General features: G+C 41.6%; 2 protein-coding genes across 3 annotated transcripts; one reads left to right on the forward strand and one right to left on the reverse strand.

Moving 5' to 3' along the window:
- Positions 1–23: 23 nt before the first annotated feature.
- On the reverse strand, positions 24–2,631 carry LOC106612288 (polyadenylate-binding protein-interacting protein 2). Its single transcript, XM_014213318.2, has 4 exons — positions 2,513–2,631; positions 1,786–1,928; positions 1,428–1,604; positions 24–855 (listed from the first exon to the last, which is right to left on the reverse strand). The coding sequence occupies exons 2-4, from the start codon at positions 1,921–1,923 to the stop codon at positions 799–801; spliced, it is 372 nt and encodes a 123-aa protein (XP_014068793.1). The 5' UTR covers positions 1,924–1,928; positions 2,513–2,631; the 3' UTR covers positions 24–798.
- Positions 2,630–16,239, forward strand: LOC106612286 (matrin-3). Of its 2 annotated transcripts, none has more exons than XM_014213314.2 (20): positions 2,630–2,730; positions 3,758–4,766; positions 5,148–5,209; positions 5,425–5,463; positions 6,410–6,519; positions 6,946–7,010; positions 7,182–7,298; positions 8,354–8,479; positions 8,667–8,849; positions 9,355–9,479; positions 9,592–10,219; positions 12,005–12,131; positions 12,313–12,455; positions 12,544–12,672; positions 12,752–12,874; positions 12,980–13,110; positions 13,236–13,554; positions 13,792–13,951; positions 15,329–15,444; positions 15,632–16,239. In XM_014213314.2, the coding sequence occupies exons 2-20, from the start codon at positions 3,972–3,974 to the stop codon at positions 15,692–15,694; spliced, it is 3,561 nt and encodes a 1,186-aa protein (XP_014068789.1). In that variant the 5' UTR covers positions 2,630–2,730; positions 3,758–3,971; the 3' UTR covers positions 15,695–16,239. The 2 variants fall into 2 exon arrangements, with proteins under 2 accessions (XP_014068789.1, XP_014068792.1); XM_014213317.2 differs by having other exon boundaries at positions 6,413–6,519.
- Positions 16,240–16,662: the final 423 nt, after the last annotated feature.

Below are 16,662 nucleotides of genomic sequence, written 5' to 3' on the forward strand. Positions count from 1 at the left end.
ATCACAAAATATATAGTCCAACATTTATTTTCAAATACTTAAAGAAAAAACATGTTTATTTTTTATTTTTGTACAATAGTTTTGGTAAGTATTTATACAGTAGATTTCCTTTTAGATGCATTTAGAAAAAACTAAAGTCACATCGACATGGCAGTAGGATTTCAAGCTCCAGGCTCTGAAAGATAATGTCAGGAAGAACAGGAGCAATGAAAATAAAATCTAAAATAAGCCTGACATTTCAGACTCTGAAAAGAAAGTAAAACGTAGAAAAAAAAAACAAATAAGAGACATATTATAAAGTAGGTAATCTAATTTTTAACATCCAGCTTTAAACCCGGCTAAGATATTACATATTAATCTCATAGCAAACTGCATTTCAACAAAAGGAGACTGTATAAAGAAATATGTTCTCTGAACTTTACTGAATTCATAACGCAAACAAAGATCTAATGAAAAATACATCTTGTGATTTTGAGATGAACCACTAGTTTTGATTGAACAGAAAATAATTATTTGATGGGGGCAGGTATGTTAGAACAACTTACATAACATGGGCCTATAATATTCAAATAAGAAATACAAGTAAAAAGTATTCTGGCTCCTACCCTGTTTTTACATTCAGAAGAGTTACAACAAACATATGATTTATATACACAACATTATTCAAAACGTTAAACATGCAGGGCTAGCTGGAAAACTTTGGCAACACATTAAGTGCAACAGAGTCACAGAACTCCAACAGATCTTCCTACACTGGCTTCAGTGTGGACAGATGATTCGTTCATCAGAGGACTAGTCTCAGTGCTTCCACCCTGGTACGAATTCTTGTGCTTCAGGGTTCAAATTGCTGTTGATCTAAAGAGAAAAAAAAAACATGAGGGAAAATGTAATCAAAGCTTACAGAGATGATTCAATCCAAACAAATGGAGATATTATAGGCCTACTCTTAGTATGTTCCAGCGTGTGTTATCTTGCCAACTCCTCATGCCAAACAAGACAAAAATCATACTTTATACATATGCTCAAAATCGTCTTCTATTCTACTGAGAAATTGACTTTGTTTGTATTGTTATATTTTATTATTTCTTATTGTTGTTGCATTGTCGAGAAGGAACCTGCAAGTAAACATTTCGTTGGACGGTGTATCCTTTGTGTATCCCGTATATACGACTAATAAAACTGGAAATGTGGTGGCAAGATAGCACATACATATCTGGGACAAGGCTAGCCTCAGAAACACAGGCTTTTCATGAGTCGAAGAGACAAGATTTGGAAGGATGGCCACACGAGACTAGCCTGGCAAGCCACCTGATCCTGCGCATGAGTGGTTCCCTACACAAGACTAGGACTAGGCCAACTAAAATGGCTACTTTCCACAGACTTTACTTTAAGGAAACCTGGACGAACAAAATCACTGAAACATTTACCGCCAGGCCGTCGACGATGCCTGTGTCACAGAGGACCAGAAGGTTGAGTTGGTCTTGGAGTTGACCGAGGGTTGGAGGGAGATCTCTTGCTGGGATGAACCATTCATTCTCCTCTTCCTCCAACATCTCCTGGAAACACTGCTCAATGAACTCCTCCTCCCACAGTTCCTCCTCAATCTGGGGACAAAGCATTCAAAATAACTTAGACACCCACTCTTCGCAACACTAAATTATTGAAATAATGATACATTGCTATTAGAAAAACAGCTATTTCTTTGTGTGTGGTATAGGCATGAAATATTAAATCAACTAGCTACCTAATCTAGTACTTGATCAATAGGCAGAATAAGTAGAGTACCTGTCTGTTGAATTCCTCCTCATTCTCCATCCACATGTATTCAGCAAAGGGATTGTCATCATTGATGAACTGTCCATGTAGGATAAGTTCGCTGTTGCTGAAGCTTGGGGTGTTGTTGATGCGACTTGGGTCTTTCATTTTGGCTGTAACAAAGATGAGGTAAGTTAGCTGTATCTTCAAAAATAGACCAACAGAAGAAATAATACAATATTTCAGAACACAGTAATAAGACACAGCAATGAACAATCAACAACTCAGGAAAAAAACACAATACAGTTAAAAATGACAGCAACACTGATTATAGTTAACTATAATTTCGGGCTCCCGAGTGGCGCAGCGGTCTAAAGCACTGCATCTCAGTGCTAGAGGCGTCACTACAGACACCCTGGTTCGAATCCAGGCTGTACAACCGGCTGTGATTGGGAGTCCCATAGGCGCACAATTGGCCCAACGTCGTCCGGGTTTGGGGTGTAGGCTGTCATTGTAAATAAGAATTTATTCTTAACTGACTTGCCTAGTTATATAAAGGTTATATTTATTTAAAGGAACTTGTCTACCTTTAAGTCGCTCTGAATAAGAGCGTCTGCTAAATGACTAAAATGTAAATGTAAAATGTTTGTTAAGACGACTCGATATAAAGGCTAAAAGCAGCAAGTAGGCACACACATTTCTGTTTTATATAGACCACAGAAATGTTAACATAACGTTACGATATATCTCAACTTACCAAGAGGTGAAGGTTCAAAGCTGTCGTTGTTGCTTTTTGTTTCTTTCCAACTCTTTATGTCCGAGACAAGTGAACAATAATGGCCGCTGAGTGTGTTTGTTTACATGTTGAGCGTCAGCGATTGGACGAATCGTACGACCCTCTCACGTGATCAAGGCGCATCCTCCTTGCGATTGTAGTTATATCGCTTCAACGCCGCGTGAGCCCATCCTGCGCAGGTAAGGACAATAAACCTGAGTTTCCTAAATTCGGGGAAATCTTCGTTTGACTGTAAAAAAATAACTAACGTTACAAAATATATATATATATATATATATATATATATATATATTGAGCTCTTATTTACTTTTTGTTGTTGTAGCATAACATACATCTCATGATGAAAACATGCAGCTCGTTGCCATCAAATTAGCTTCGTAAGCTAGCTAGGCCAGAGGCCTTGCTTTTCACATCAAATATGTTATTCTGCTGTTGCCTATTAACATTTAGATAGCTAGTATCATCTTCAAACTAAACGTTTTTATATCTCGTACGCACAGGATTCAGCAAATATTCACATACTGAGTACAAATGTTTTTGGCAGCACAGACAAAAAGGGAAAAAACAGCTCTTGCGGTTAGCTACATCTCGTGTTAGCTAGCAACTTGAATAGCTAATGTTGCGATACATTCTCTATACTGTTGTTTTTGCTATCGCTGGATCTAAGAGTGTTCTGATCCAGAGACTGGATTCAAATTCCCTTTTTAATCATTGTAACCTTTTAACTAAACATTTTAAGCTCTTTTTCAAGTTGTGTCCAAACTGCAGTTAGGACAATTGTTGGTCACTTGGTGCATTATCCATTCTCTATGAAGATGAACCCTGGTTTGATATATCTTCTCTTCTGGCTATGACATACAGTTAATGATACTGTATATCTTCCTCTACTTTCGTATGAGGTCAATTCACGTCTGAATCTTTACTGTACATTTCCCTCCTTTTCTGTGAGTGGTCTCTCTTCAATGCTTTTATAAATGGTTCTTCCTGTTTCTTTCATATAAACCTAACATTCTGATTCTGAACACAGTTCAATTGACTACTATTTCAACTGGGCAGTTCTCTCTACACTTGCACTATGTACATTGTAGGCTAACTGAACCTGGCTGCGGACCGTGTTGTTTGCTCCTCCATATCCCCATGCTAACTGTGGAGGAGGGTGGCAGACAAGAACTTACACCCTACACTTTCACCATTATGTTTCTGCAGAAATATTCCATCAGATGAAGAGGAGCGTTTTCCTTTTCCTCATCCACGTTGACTTGTTGCCACGTCGTTGTCAGTTTTTTTAATTGACTGAATCTTCTCTTCGTTCAAAGACTTATAAATTGGCCCTCACTTAACTGCTTCCTTATTCTGTTATTGTGCTGTGTAATCTCACATTGAGTTAGTTTAGAGCACGTCAGCCATTTTGAGGATTGCCATGTCCCAGAAGATTCCATCTGATAGCTCTCAGAAAGGCTTTGCTGTGGGACGCGGGCTCCTGGCTGCTGCTGAGACCCTCAACTTCAGCATGAATGAACAGCGTTCAGACAGTCTCCATCATGGCTCAACCTCCAGACAGTTGCACAGCATGTCCTCGGGTATGGGTGGTGGTGAGGGTGACCGTGACCCGCAGCTGTCCCGTCGTGGTGGCGGCAGCCACATTGGCAACTCCATGAAGCTGTTTGCCAGCTTGGGCCTGTCGCCCGCTGACCTAGACATGCTGGCACAGATCCCAGAAGACAACATTAGTGTGGAGACCTTGCCTCACCTTATAATGCAGCTTAAGAACCGGAAGGTGGAGTCTGACAGACGCATGGCAGGCAACTCTAGAGGGGACCTGTCCGGCCTCTCCTCTGAGACCTCATACAGAGCCAGCAGAGACGACTGGGATGACATGCGTGTTGGCAAACTGGGTGGTTCCATGGGGCAAGCTTCGGGCCACGCTCAGCAAGGAGACTTGGGCTACAGTTCCATCCAAGACACTTCAGCTGGAAGGTACGAACTCGACTATGGCCACGGCAGTGGTGGAAGAGATCCAGGCTGGTATTCAGATCTTTCCCATGATCGCTACAGCGGTATGGGCATGGGTCCCCCCTCAGCGGCAGATAGTGTCTTTATGACCAGGAGAATGGGTTCCCCGTCCCAAGGCAAAGTGCAGGACTTCTTAGGAGTTATACCTCACATGTTTCCCCATGTGTGCTCTCTTTGTGATTTTGACGTGCATTCTACCATGGTGAGTATTAACTCCAATTCATTTTCCACTTTACCTGTCTATTTCACACCGTCTACTCTGATCTCAGTTTGATTGCTACTCTCTTGCACGCACGGACACTTTCAATTCAAGACCACTTTTTGGAATTTTATAATCAAATCTTTTAGATCTTTTGATTTATCAAGTGATGAAAAGCCAATCCTACAGTACACTAAGTAATGATTCAACAAGTCTGTTTTATATTAGCATCATATCTCCACTTATTCAGCTTCTTTATCCTTTTTTGAAGAGCCGTAGTTTAATCACCCTTTTGCTTTCTAATTGGTGTGGGAGCCAATTCATGTATACAGTGTATGTATTCAGTAAATCAGTCACTCATCCAGGGGTTGTCTTGGTCTGCAGGAGTGGAACCAGCACACGGATGGATTACGGCATACAGAAAACCAGAGGCTCCTCCTGCAAATGTAAGTTACTATTCCTTTTCAAACACACTACGTTATGTAAAGACCTTTTATGTTGAGATACCCACTGAAGAATGTGATACGCACTGAAACGTCTGTGTACAGCTTTTTACCCTGCTTTGCTTGGAAAAGCACAGAGAGAGGAAAAATAAATATTTAAAAATAAAATTGTGTGAACCATTAATCATTGTTGACCAATGTTCTCCCATGATCTTTAGGTACCCAGAATGGGATCCACACATGGCCACAAGCAGAAGGTATGTGTCTTTCTCTCCCGCACGTGCACACACACATGCTCTCTCTTTCTCACACACACGCCGGTTGCTATAACATGTTTGCAAATTTTAGTCCCAAGAGTTGATAAAGGACATAAACCAGTTAACAAGAAACTTTCAGTTGTTTTGACTTTAAAGAGTAACTGCCCCTTAAAAAAACAACTTCTCATTTAGAAAACAGCCTATGTGGCATCTATGAGTATGAAACATTTATTCTACTGTCAACATTGCCTACAAAGTGTAAATACGGTCATTTTGGTCATAAAGTTTGTCTTGTCCAAAACAGAGTTTTGTGAGGCTTGTGGTCCTTGACTGCATCACAACATAAACAAAGGTTGGCTTTGTTTTAATCCTGCCGACAGCTGGCATCACACTAGAAATTATAAATTTGGAGTGCAGCTCCACTCGACCCGATAGGGTATCCCTTTGGTAAATTTGGGTTGACTTTGGATATCCCTATAGGGCTAGTTAGGGACCATCGATAAAATGGGACAATATGTTGACATTTCAGTGACTTAACCTCAAACCAACTATAAATTGTAGAAATTAATTTACAAATATTGAAAGCATTTATTGAGAACTAAAAGGAATGAGAATATTGTCTCATTTACATTGTGTAATTTATTGACAGCCCCTAACTAGCCCCGGGCATAGACGATACAAATTTACCACGGTCGCACACCAGTCAGCTAAAGTTAATTGTCTAAATCATTTTTTACACTTTTGCCACCTGCGAACACACAGACACACGAGACAACCACACCCCAAAACCAACTCGAGTTTGAATTAAGTCATGGACACTAGCATTTCTTAATGACCCAAATATAAAACAAGCCAAATCAGGAAGTGAAGTTGCGCTTTAAATACGTGGCTGAATCGGTCTCATGTAAAATTAGGCTGAATCGGTCTCATGTTTGTCCCTTTTCAGCAGTGGGTCTCATCTACTGGAGACCACCAATCAATCAGCCGGTCTCCTGGGACCAATCCCCATGGCTGAAAGGCAGCAGGCTGGAGGAGGGCGCATGAACTCCGGCTGGGGTAATGCTGTGTTTGTGTGAAAGATTACGTCTGTGTCTGAAATGTCATCCTATTCCCTTTTAGTGCACTACTTCTGATTAGGGTTCCATAGGGCTTTGGTCAAAAGTAGTGCACTATATAGGGAATAGGGTGCCTTTTCGGATGCAACCAATGTATACTTATTCCTGTCACTTACTGATGAATTTTTGCATTCATTACCATGTTATCATTGTCATTAAAGGGATAGGCCTAGTTCACCCAAATTACTAAATGACATATTGGCTTCCTGACCCTGTAATCAGTCTAGGGACAAAGGAAGACAGTAATCCATGTTTTGCTTAGCTGGCCACTGCCATGTTGTAATTTAAGTGACTGTGGGTCCTTGAAAAGCCCGTGTGTGTGTTTGTTTTTATATATATATATATATAAACCTCTATTATGTCTTAGGGGGTGGTGCTGGATCTAATGTTGGATCAGGCAAGCCACATCAACACTCTATGGCACTTAAGCAGGTAATGTGTTTTATTTGTCATGATATTATCTTGATCAAATACAATCTTTTTACTGCAATGCAGTGACCAGGTAACTCCTCATCAAAAACGAATGTATTTTACTGGTATGTCTTTGGTGTGAAAGTCATGGATTCAACCTGTTTTTCTATCTGTCTGAACTGTTCTCCTCAGATCAGAAGCAAAGTAGTGGTGGCTAAATATGACAGTAGTCCTCTGTCTAACAAAGCCCTGTTCGCCCTGGTTGAACCCTTTGGAACTCTCTGTGAACACCTGGTACTGAAGAACAAGGTAAAGCACATCACTTTGTGCCACCTTGCCAGAGGCATGTTCAATTCTGGGCGTACGTGGAGATTCTAGGATTTGCGTGCGCAACAAACTAATGGGATTTATCAAACTGTCGCAACACAACGTATAAACATGGTTTTTATTGACAAATCAGAGCCGTACTGTATTTCCGTGCTCGTGAACATGCGTTACAACCCCGCCTGGAAAACAGCCTCCATTCACCTTTTATGCAAACAATAAAAACGTCCTCATTTGCTGTATAATTTGAAAATGTTGGAACTGGGTCATGACAGTTTTTCTAAAGCGCAATGGTCAATTTGTTCACATTTCTGTAGAGGTGTGGGAAGAATGTTTTAATCTTTTGCAGTGACTTTTTAAACCAAAATTTCAGACCAAATAAAAGTATCTGTCAATATACTGCTATACAATCTCCTTCCCCAACCGCAAATACATCTGTTTTCACACTAGACCTACCTTCTGTTTTTATGGGCCGACCATTATTAGAATTTCCGTGCCTCAAACACTTCAATTACCCCCCCCCCTTCCCAAAAAAAATAAAATTTGCTTGCAGTACAATTGATCAACCACTACAAGTTGTGTGTATGCATGGTCTGAGAAGTGAGTGGAAATACACACGCTTTCCCTTGAAGTTCAAACTTCATAAATACCAATCTTTGCAGGGGAACCCGTCGCACGCAAGGTTCAGTCTTTTTTAAAAAATTATATATATTTTTTTGTGCCCACACACTTTTGAGAAATGCCGCCCCTAGTCGTTGACTATAAAGATTCTTAATTGGAGTGTCCAGGAAACCACCCCTTTTGTGTTTTCACACCACTTTCCTCTTATTACAATGTATAAATCAATTCTGCTTTAACAGAGTAACTAACATATTACAGTACAACTGGAGATATACAGATCACAATGTAAACACTTTCAAACACTTGACTTGCTCTTATTACCCATTTTAACAGAAGTAAATGGATGACGTTGTTGTATTAGAGCACCTGCTGACTGGTCCTGTAGCACAGGGTTCATGATACGTATTTCTACTCCACAGGCCTTTTTAGAAATGGAGACCCATAAGGAAGCTAGGGATGTGGTGAGCTACTACCAGCAGAACCCAGCGGTGTTGTATGGGAAACAAATCACTTGTTATCTGTCCAAGGAACTCATGGTGATTCAGGTAATATTGGAATGTCCTTATTCATCTATTTTCATTCGTTTTGCCTGTATCTGCTGTATAGATGAAATACTTCAAATCACTCAGATGCATTTCTACCTTAGCTGACCGTTACCTACCCCATTCAATTCAAGCAGTGATCATGCATGCAGATCAGTACATCGTAATATTTTCCTCTTTCTGAATACAGAAAGACAGCAGAACTGAAAGAATCAACCGGGAGGCGAAACAAGGCAAAGAGCCAGCGGCAGCGAACCAATCGCAGGTAGTCTTCTTCTCCAACTTGCCGCGTGAGAATGAGAAGAAGCAGGAACTCCTCACCATCGCGCGGCGCTTCGGAACCGTGGAGAAACACTTGTTTCTAACAGATGAGGTAAAAGTCCTATTATTCTCTGTATATAAAATATACTAATGTTTGGATAAAAGCGTCTGCTAAATGGCGCATATTATTTTTTATTAAACTAAGCAACAAAAAAAAGAAACGTCCCTTTTTCCGGACCCTGTCTTTCAAAGATAATTCATTAAAATCCAAATAACTTCAGAGATCTTCATTTGTAGAGGGTTTAAACACTGTTTCCCATGCTTGTTCAACGAACCATAAACAATTAATGAACTTGCACCTGTTGAACGGTCGTTAAGAGACACTAACAGCTTATAGACGGTAGGCAATTAAGGTCTCAGTTATGAAAACGTAGGACACTAAAGAGACCTTTCTACTGACTCTGGAAAAACACCAAAAGAAAGATGTCCAGGGTCCCTGCTCATCTGTGTGAATGTGTCTTAGGCATGCTGCAAGGAGGCATGAGGATATTATTTTTATTATATTCTGGATGTGTCATGAAGGCTTAATGTATAAACGTTAGCGTTTGTCTTCCAAGTCTTTTGTTCAGCTGGGGTCTGCAGAGGATGCTGAGATGTTGGTGAAGTACTACACTCTGAATCCACTGACCATCCAGGGAAAGAGTGTCCGCTTAAACATCTGTACCAAGTACAAGACCTTAAAGTAAGAATTCCAAGTTTGATTCAGTGCTTCATTATCTTATTAGTGGACTTAGTTGGCCTTTTTTTCACAGAGGTAGCTGGACTGATTGTGGATTGTTGTCTGTTTGTAACAGTGTGAGTAATCGCTCCAATAAACTGATGGATGACAAGAGAAGGAGAAGCAGCAGTAGTACTGGGCCCAAAGACAAAGGTTCCTCCTCCAGAAGCGCTAAATCTTCCTCTAGCAGCAAAGCCAAAGAGGACAAGAAGGAACCACCAAAAGGAGAGGACAGCGGTGCAGAGGGAGAAGGGTCAGGGGGAGAAGGGTCAGGGAGAGGTGACGAGGTGGCTGGTGTGATGGAGGGAGATGAAGCTGAGGAGTGCAAAGGAGAGGGAGACCAGGGTTCACGTGATGATGGGCCGTCAGAGGACAAGGCTGAAGCCGTGACGGAAGACCCAGAGACCGCTGCCAACACCAGTCTGGAATCCCAGGAGGAGAAGGAACCTGCTCCGGACTCTGACAATGTTCCGAGCACTGCAAAGGTTCTGAGCAGTAGTCATGTCACTGAGAAGGCTGAGGGGTCAGAGGTGGAGGGGACTGTCCCTGGTCCAGAGGAGAAAGCAGAGGGAGAGCCTGAGAGTGAACAGATGGAAACTGAAGCCACTACAGATGAGCCAGAGACCGAGGACAAGGATGACATGCCGTCGGCAGAGCCAGCAGAGAGCTTAGAGATGCATGAGGAACAACTACCTGCAGATCAGGTAGGTCAACAACAGAAAACATTTACAGTGCAAGAAAATATTATATTTGTCTTGCTTACAAGTTGGCACTACTCTTCTGTTTTTGTTCAGTTTGAGACAGTTCTGTTGAGCACCGTGTATGTATGTATGTATGTATAGCCATGTGTGTGTGTGTAAACATTTATTTTGAATATGTAACTAATATGTTGACATACAGTACCAGTCAAAAGTTTGGACACCTACTCATTCCAGGGTTTTTATTTTTACTATTATCTACATTGTAGAATAATAGTGAATACATCAAAACTATGAAATAACACACATGGAATCATGCAGTAACCAAAAAAGTGTTAAACAAATAAAAATATATTTTATGTTTGATTCTTGAAAGTAGACATCTTTTGTCTTGATGACAGCTTTGCACACTCTTGGCATTTTCTCAACCAGCTTCATGAGGTAGTCACCTGAAATGCAGTTCAATTAACAGGTGTGTCTTGTTCAAAGTTAATTTGTGGAATTTCTTTCCTTAATTTGTTTGAGCCAATCAGTTGTGTTGCGACAAGGTAGGGGTGGTATACAGAAGAGAGAACATATTATGGCAAGAACAGCTCAAATACACAAAGATAAACGACAGTTCGTTACTTTAAGACATGAAGGTCAGTCAATATCAATACGGAACATTTCAAGAACTTTGAAAGTTTCTTCAAGTGCCGTCGCAAAAACCATCAAGCGCTATGATGAAACTGGCTCTCATGAGGACTGCCACAGGAAAGAAAGACCCAGAGTTACCTCTGCTGCAGAGGATAAGTTCATTAGAATTACCAGCCTCAGAAATTGCAGCCCAAATAAATGTTTCACAGAGTTCAAGTAACAGACACATCTCAACATCAACTGTTCAGAGGAGACTGCGTGAATCAGGCCTTCATGGTCAAATTTCTGCAAAGAAACCACTACTAAAGGATACCAATAAGAAGAAGAGACTTGCCTGGGCCAAGAAACACGAGAGATGGACATTAGACCGGTGGAAATCTGTCCTTTGGTCTGATGAGTCCAAATGTGAGATTTTTGGTTCCAACCGCCGTGTCTTTGTTAGACGCAGAGTAGGTAAACGGATGATCTCTACATGTGTAGTTCCCACCGTGAAGCATGGAGGAAGAGGTGTGGGGGTGCTTTGCTGGTGACACTGTCTGTGATTTATTTAGAATTCAAGGCACACTTAACCAGCATGGCTACCACAGCATTCTGCAGGGACACGCCATCCCATCTGGTTTGCGCTTAGTGGGACTATCATTTGTTTTTCAACAGGACAATGACCAAACACACCTCCAGGCTGTGAAAGGGCAATTTTATCAAGAAGAAGAGTGATGGAGTGCTGCATCAGATGACCTGGCCTCCACAATCACCTGACCCTAACCCAATTGAGATGGTTTGGGATGAGTTGGACCGCAGAGTGAAGGAAAAGCAGCCAACAAGTGCTCCGCATAAGTGCGAACTCCTTCAAGACTGTTGGAAAAGCATTCTAGGTGAAGCTGGTTGAGAGAATGCCAAGAGTGTGCAAAGTTGTCATCAAGGCAAACGGTGGCTACTTTGAAGAATCTCAAATATAAAATATATTTTGATTTGTTTAACACTTTTTTTGGTTATTACATGATTCCATGTGTGTTATTTCATAGTTTTGATGTCTTCACTATTATACAGTGTAAAAATAAAGAAACCCTTGAATGAGTAGGTGTCCAAACTTTTAACCGGTACTTTATGTTGAGTATGTAACTAACATGTTGACATGTTGTTGTTCCTTTCCGTCAGGAGGAGGGCAGCATGGAGCAGGATTTCCCAGAGAACATGGATGACTTTGTGACTCTGGATGAGCTGGCAGAAGACGAGGACTTGGAGAGACAGGACTCCTCATCCAAAGAAAAATACTCATCTTCAGGTAAACAACATTAACTTAACCTCTAGCATGATGTATGATCATTTAATTTAGGATGATTGATGACAGTGTCTGTGGAATTGAAAACCATTGCTACCATGTCAGCCCACATGAAAATAGGCTACAGCAACTGTTGTTGGAAAAGTAAACAGTTGTGTAATTATCGCTCTCATTCTCTCTGCAGGAAGCTCTAAGAAAATTGGGGGATTGAGAGTGGTCAACGTTGTGGGATTTAAACGAGCCTATGGTTTTCTGAACGAGATCTTGGCCCTGGCCAAACCCTTCGGTACAGTAGTTCAGCACCTGGTGCTTGACGTGAGACCTGAGGTAAAGTTGGTTGGTTGGTTGATATATTAATTTGACAGTGAAGCAAAAACAAAGTGAAGTTAACGTGTATCTTTGTTGGTGAACCTAGGCCTTTCTGCAACTCAATTCGGAAGAAGAGGCAAAAGCAATGGTCAATTTCTACAGTGGGAATGTAACACCAACTGTGTGTGGGAAATCTGTGAAAATCTACCATTCACAGACATACGCTACCATTCAGGTGAGCTCCGGACCTGCAGATTGTTGGTCAGCCTTCCTATAGTAGAAGTTGTTTCTAATGTTTCCTGTTCTTCTTGCAGAGTGGGAGAGTGGTATACGTGGGACAGATTCCACACTTCAAATCCTCAGACGCCTCTCTTCTGAAAATTGCTGAACCATTCGGCAAAGTGAGACGCTATTTTCTGAACAGATCTCGCAACGAGGTAATGAAATGTTTTGTTCTCTCTTCTGCTACAGAGCTTTCTTGGAATGAGTGGGAGACAATAGAAATCCAAATTTGTTTTGTATGTTAATTATTTAATTTCTAGTGTTTCATTGAGATGGAACGTGGAGAGGACGCTGAGAGAATGTCTGAGACCTACAAGGACACGCCCCCTAAATTCGAAGGCAAGCGACTAACGGTGTACGTTAGCAGGAAGTACAAACAGCTCAAATACGGGTGAGTCAAATGAAACAACAGTTAATGTAATTGCTGTGAACGTTGTACATTTCAACTTATTTCTGTCACTACTAAGATGCTGCTCTTCCGCGACACTAAAGATGAAATGCTCTTTCCCACACTAGACACCGACCACCAGCCCCTGACTCTGAGGAGAAGAAGAGGCCGTCAAAGAGGGAGCGATCAGGCAGTGAAACAAGCTCCCACAGGAGCTCAGCAGCCAAAAGCTCAGCCAAGCAGGATGAAGAACCTCCAGTCAAGAAGTCCAGAGAGGAGACGGCATCCTCCTCAGCAGACGAGCCTGAGAAAGAAGACAAGGAGGAGATGGTGGAGACGCCCACTGAGCAGAGTGAGGTAGAGGTTAGGAAGGAAGAGGACGTGGTCCAGGGAGAACATAGTCAACCCTCTGAGACCTCAGCTGTACACAAGATTGACACTGACATGGTAAGTTTATCTGGCTTAGGTTGTTCTGAAAATGCTACCATATTCACTATAGTTTATTACTACGGATCACAGTCCTATGGGGCTTAGGTCAAGCGTAGTTTGCTGTCATCAGCAATCCCTCAATGATGATCTGATGGGGAATATGACACCATTTTGGGACGTAACCCGAGGCAGTTTTAGTTTGTCAACCGAAGGGAGTAGCTTAAGGAACTGACTCTCTCTTGCTCTATTCTGTAGAACATCAAAATGGAGGAAAACGAGACTGCCATTTCCATAGTGAATGTGAGGAGCGTTGAGGAGAATGGCGAGACTGCTAGCATACCATCCCAGGCTGAGGGGAAGCTTTCATCAACCAGTCCTGTTCCTCTGGGGCCTTATGAGCCTAACAACCCAGTGGGTAAGGACATGCTCAGATGAATACTCTAGAGGGAAAATGGTTTTCTATGCGTTTAGAAATACCTTTTTTAATAACATATAGAATACATTTATTTTTCTGTCGGACAACTCTTGTCTTGTCCAACACATAAAAAAATATACAATACACAGACAAAAGTATCTGGACACCCCTTTAATTTAGTGGATTCAGTAATTTGTTGTTGCAGACAGGTGTATGCAAAGTTGTTTTCTTGATTTTAATCTACATAGACAAACATTGGCAGTAGGATGGCCTTACTGAAGGGCTCAGTGACTTTGACTTTCTGCCCTGCTAGAGCTGCCCCGGTCAACTGTAAGTGTTGCTATTGTGAAGTGGAACCATCTAGGTAGGGCACACAAGCTCACAGAACGGGGCTGCCGAGTGCAAAAGCACGTAGAAATTATCTGTCCTCGGTTGCGAGTTCAAAACTGCCTCTGGAAACGTCAGCACAGGAACTGTTCGTCGGGAGCTCCTTGAACTGGGTTTCCGTGGCTGAACAGCCACACACAAGCCTAAAATCACCATGCGCTATAACAGCGTCAGCTGGAGTGGTGTAAAGCTCGCCGCCATTCGACTCTGGAGCAGTGGAAACGCGTTCTCTGGGGTGATGAATCACGCTTCATCATCTGGCAGTCCGACCATGAATCTGGGTTTGGCGGATGCCAGGAGAACGCTACCTGCCCCAATCCATAGTGCCAACTGTAACGTTTGGTGGAGGAGGAATAATGGTCTGGGGCTGTTTTTTTGGGGGTGCTAGGCCCCTTAGTTACAGTGAAGGGAGATCTTAACCTTACAGCATACAATGACATTCTAGACGATTCGGCAACTTTGCGGCAACCGTTTGGGGAAGGCCCTTTCCTGTTTCAGCATGACAATGCCCCTGTGCACAAAGCAAGGTTCATACAGAAATGGTTTGTCGAGATTGATGTGGAAGAACTTGACTGGCCTTCACAGCCCTGACCTTAACCCCATCGAACACCTTTGGGATGAATTGGAACGTCAACTACGAGCCAGGCCTAATCGCCCAACATCAGTGCCCGACCTCACTAATGCTCTTGTGGCTGAATGGATGTTCCAACATCTAGTGGAAAGCCTTCCCAGAAGAGTGGAAACTGTTATAGCAGTGAAAGGGTGGGGGGGGGGGGGACTTTATATTAATGCCCATGATTTTAGAATGAGATGTTCAACGAGCAGGTGTCCACATACTTTTGACCATGTAGATTTGATCATATTTCATACATTATAACCAAATGTTCAAATCGAATGTTATTTGTCACATGCCCTGAATACAACAGGTGTAGACCTTACAGTGAAATACTTACAACCAAACATCATAGTGACACTGTTGTCTGATTGCAGGTGTTGAATATGTGAAGATGGGGTACTATTGTCGAGTCTGTTTCCTGTTCTATTCCAATGAGGAGACAGCCAAGAAGGTTCACTGCAGCAGTCAATCTCACTACCAAAAACTCATGGTAAACATGCATTATTTTAGATAATTAGCAGATATACCAAAATATTTAAGCAGTCATTTAAAGCTCTTGACACAACACACCAATACGTCTCTCACTTTGTATCAAACAGTTGTCAGCGTCAGAAAAAAACATTTGCTCTGAAATCTAAATGCTGTCCCTTTTTTTATTTTTTTTATTTATTTTTCAGAAACATCTGGAAAAGGAGAAGGCCAAAGCTCAAAGTACCACAGGGACAAAGACTCCTGTGTAGGAAATTACAAGTCTTGGAACTGTTTACGCTTGGATATAGTTAGTTTGTAACGCTAGAGTGGAAGTTGCAGCATTTATTTTTTTTATTTTTAAAGCTTTCATGTTTAGTCATACAGTTTTGTAACTTTTTATTTTAACCAATGTACTGTACCAGGAGGAACCAACCATGAATGGGTCTGGAGAATGTAGGGAGTTGTGTATGGCTGTTTTTTTGTTTTTAATGTTTTCTGATGACTCGTCTTGCTAAATTTATAAGTGCAAGACACATTTTTGATTTGTATTGAAGTCATAGGACTACATCCCTGTCAGATGCTGGTCTTTTGATTGTTCCCCAACTGTTGTGATGCAGAGACGAGAAATAATGTAACCAATTATATTAGGGCAAGTGTCTAAAGGAGTTTGGTTGATCATTTTAATAAATGCCTCCCATGCAGATGTTCAGATAATTGCATTGTTTGGAAGTATAATGAACAAAAATATAAATTCAACATGTAATGTGTTGGTCCCATGTTTCATGAGTTAAAATAAAAGATCCCAGAAATTTTTCAGATGCACAAGAAACTTATTTCTCAAATGTTGTGCACAAGTTTGTTTACATCCCTGTTAGTGGGCATTTCTCCTTTGCCAAGATAATCCATCCACCTGACAGGTGTGGCATATCAAGAAGCTGATCATTCCACAGGTGCACCTTGTGCTGGGGACAATAAAAGGCCACTTTAAAATGTGCAGTTTTATCACAACACAATGTCTCGATTGGCATGCTGACTGCAGGAATGTCCACCAGAGCTGTTGCCAGTGAATTGAATGTTCATTTCTCTACCATAAGCTGCCTCCTACGTCGTTTCAGAGAATTTGGCAGTACGTCCAACAGGCCTCACAACCGCAGACTGCGTGTAACCAGTCTAGGACCTCCACATCTGGCTTCCAGGCTGTATCGCAACCGGCCGTGATTGAGAGTCCCATGGGGCG

Source organism: Salmo salar, chromosome ssa09 (genome assembly GCF_905237065.1).
Source record: "Salmo salar chromosome ssa09, Ssal_v3.1, whole genome shotgun sequence".
Taxonomy (NCBI): Eukaryota; Metazoa; Chordata; class Actinopteri; order Salmoniformes; family Salmonidae; genus Salmo; species Salmo salar.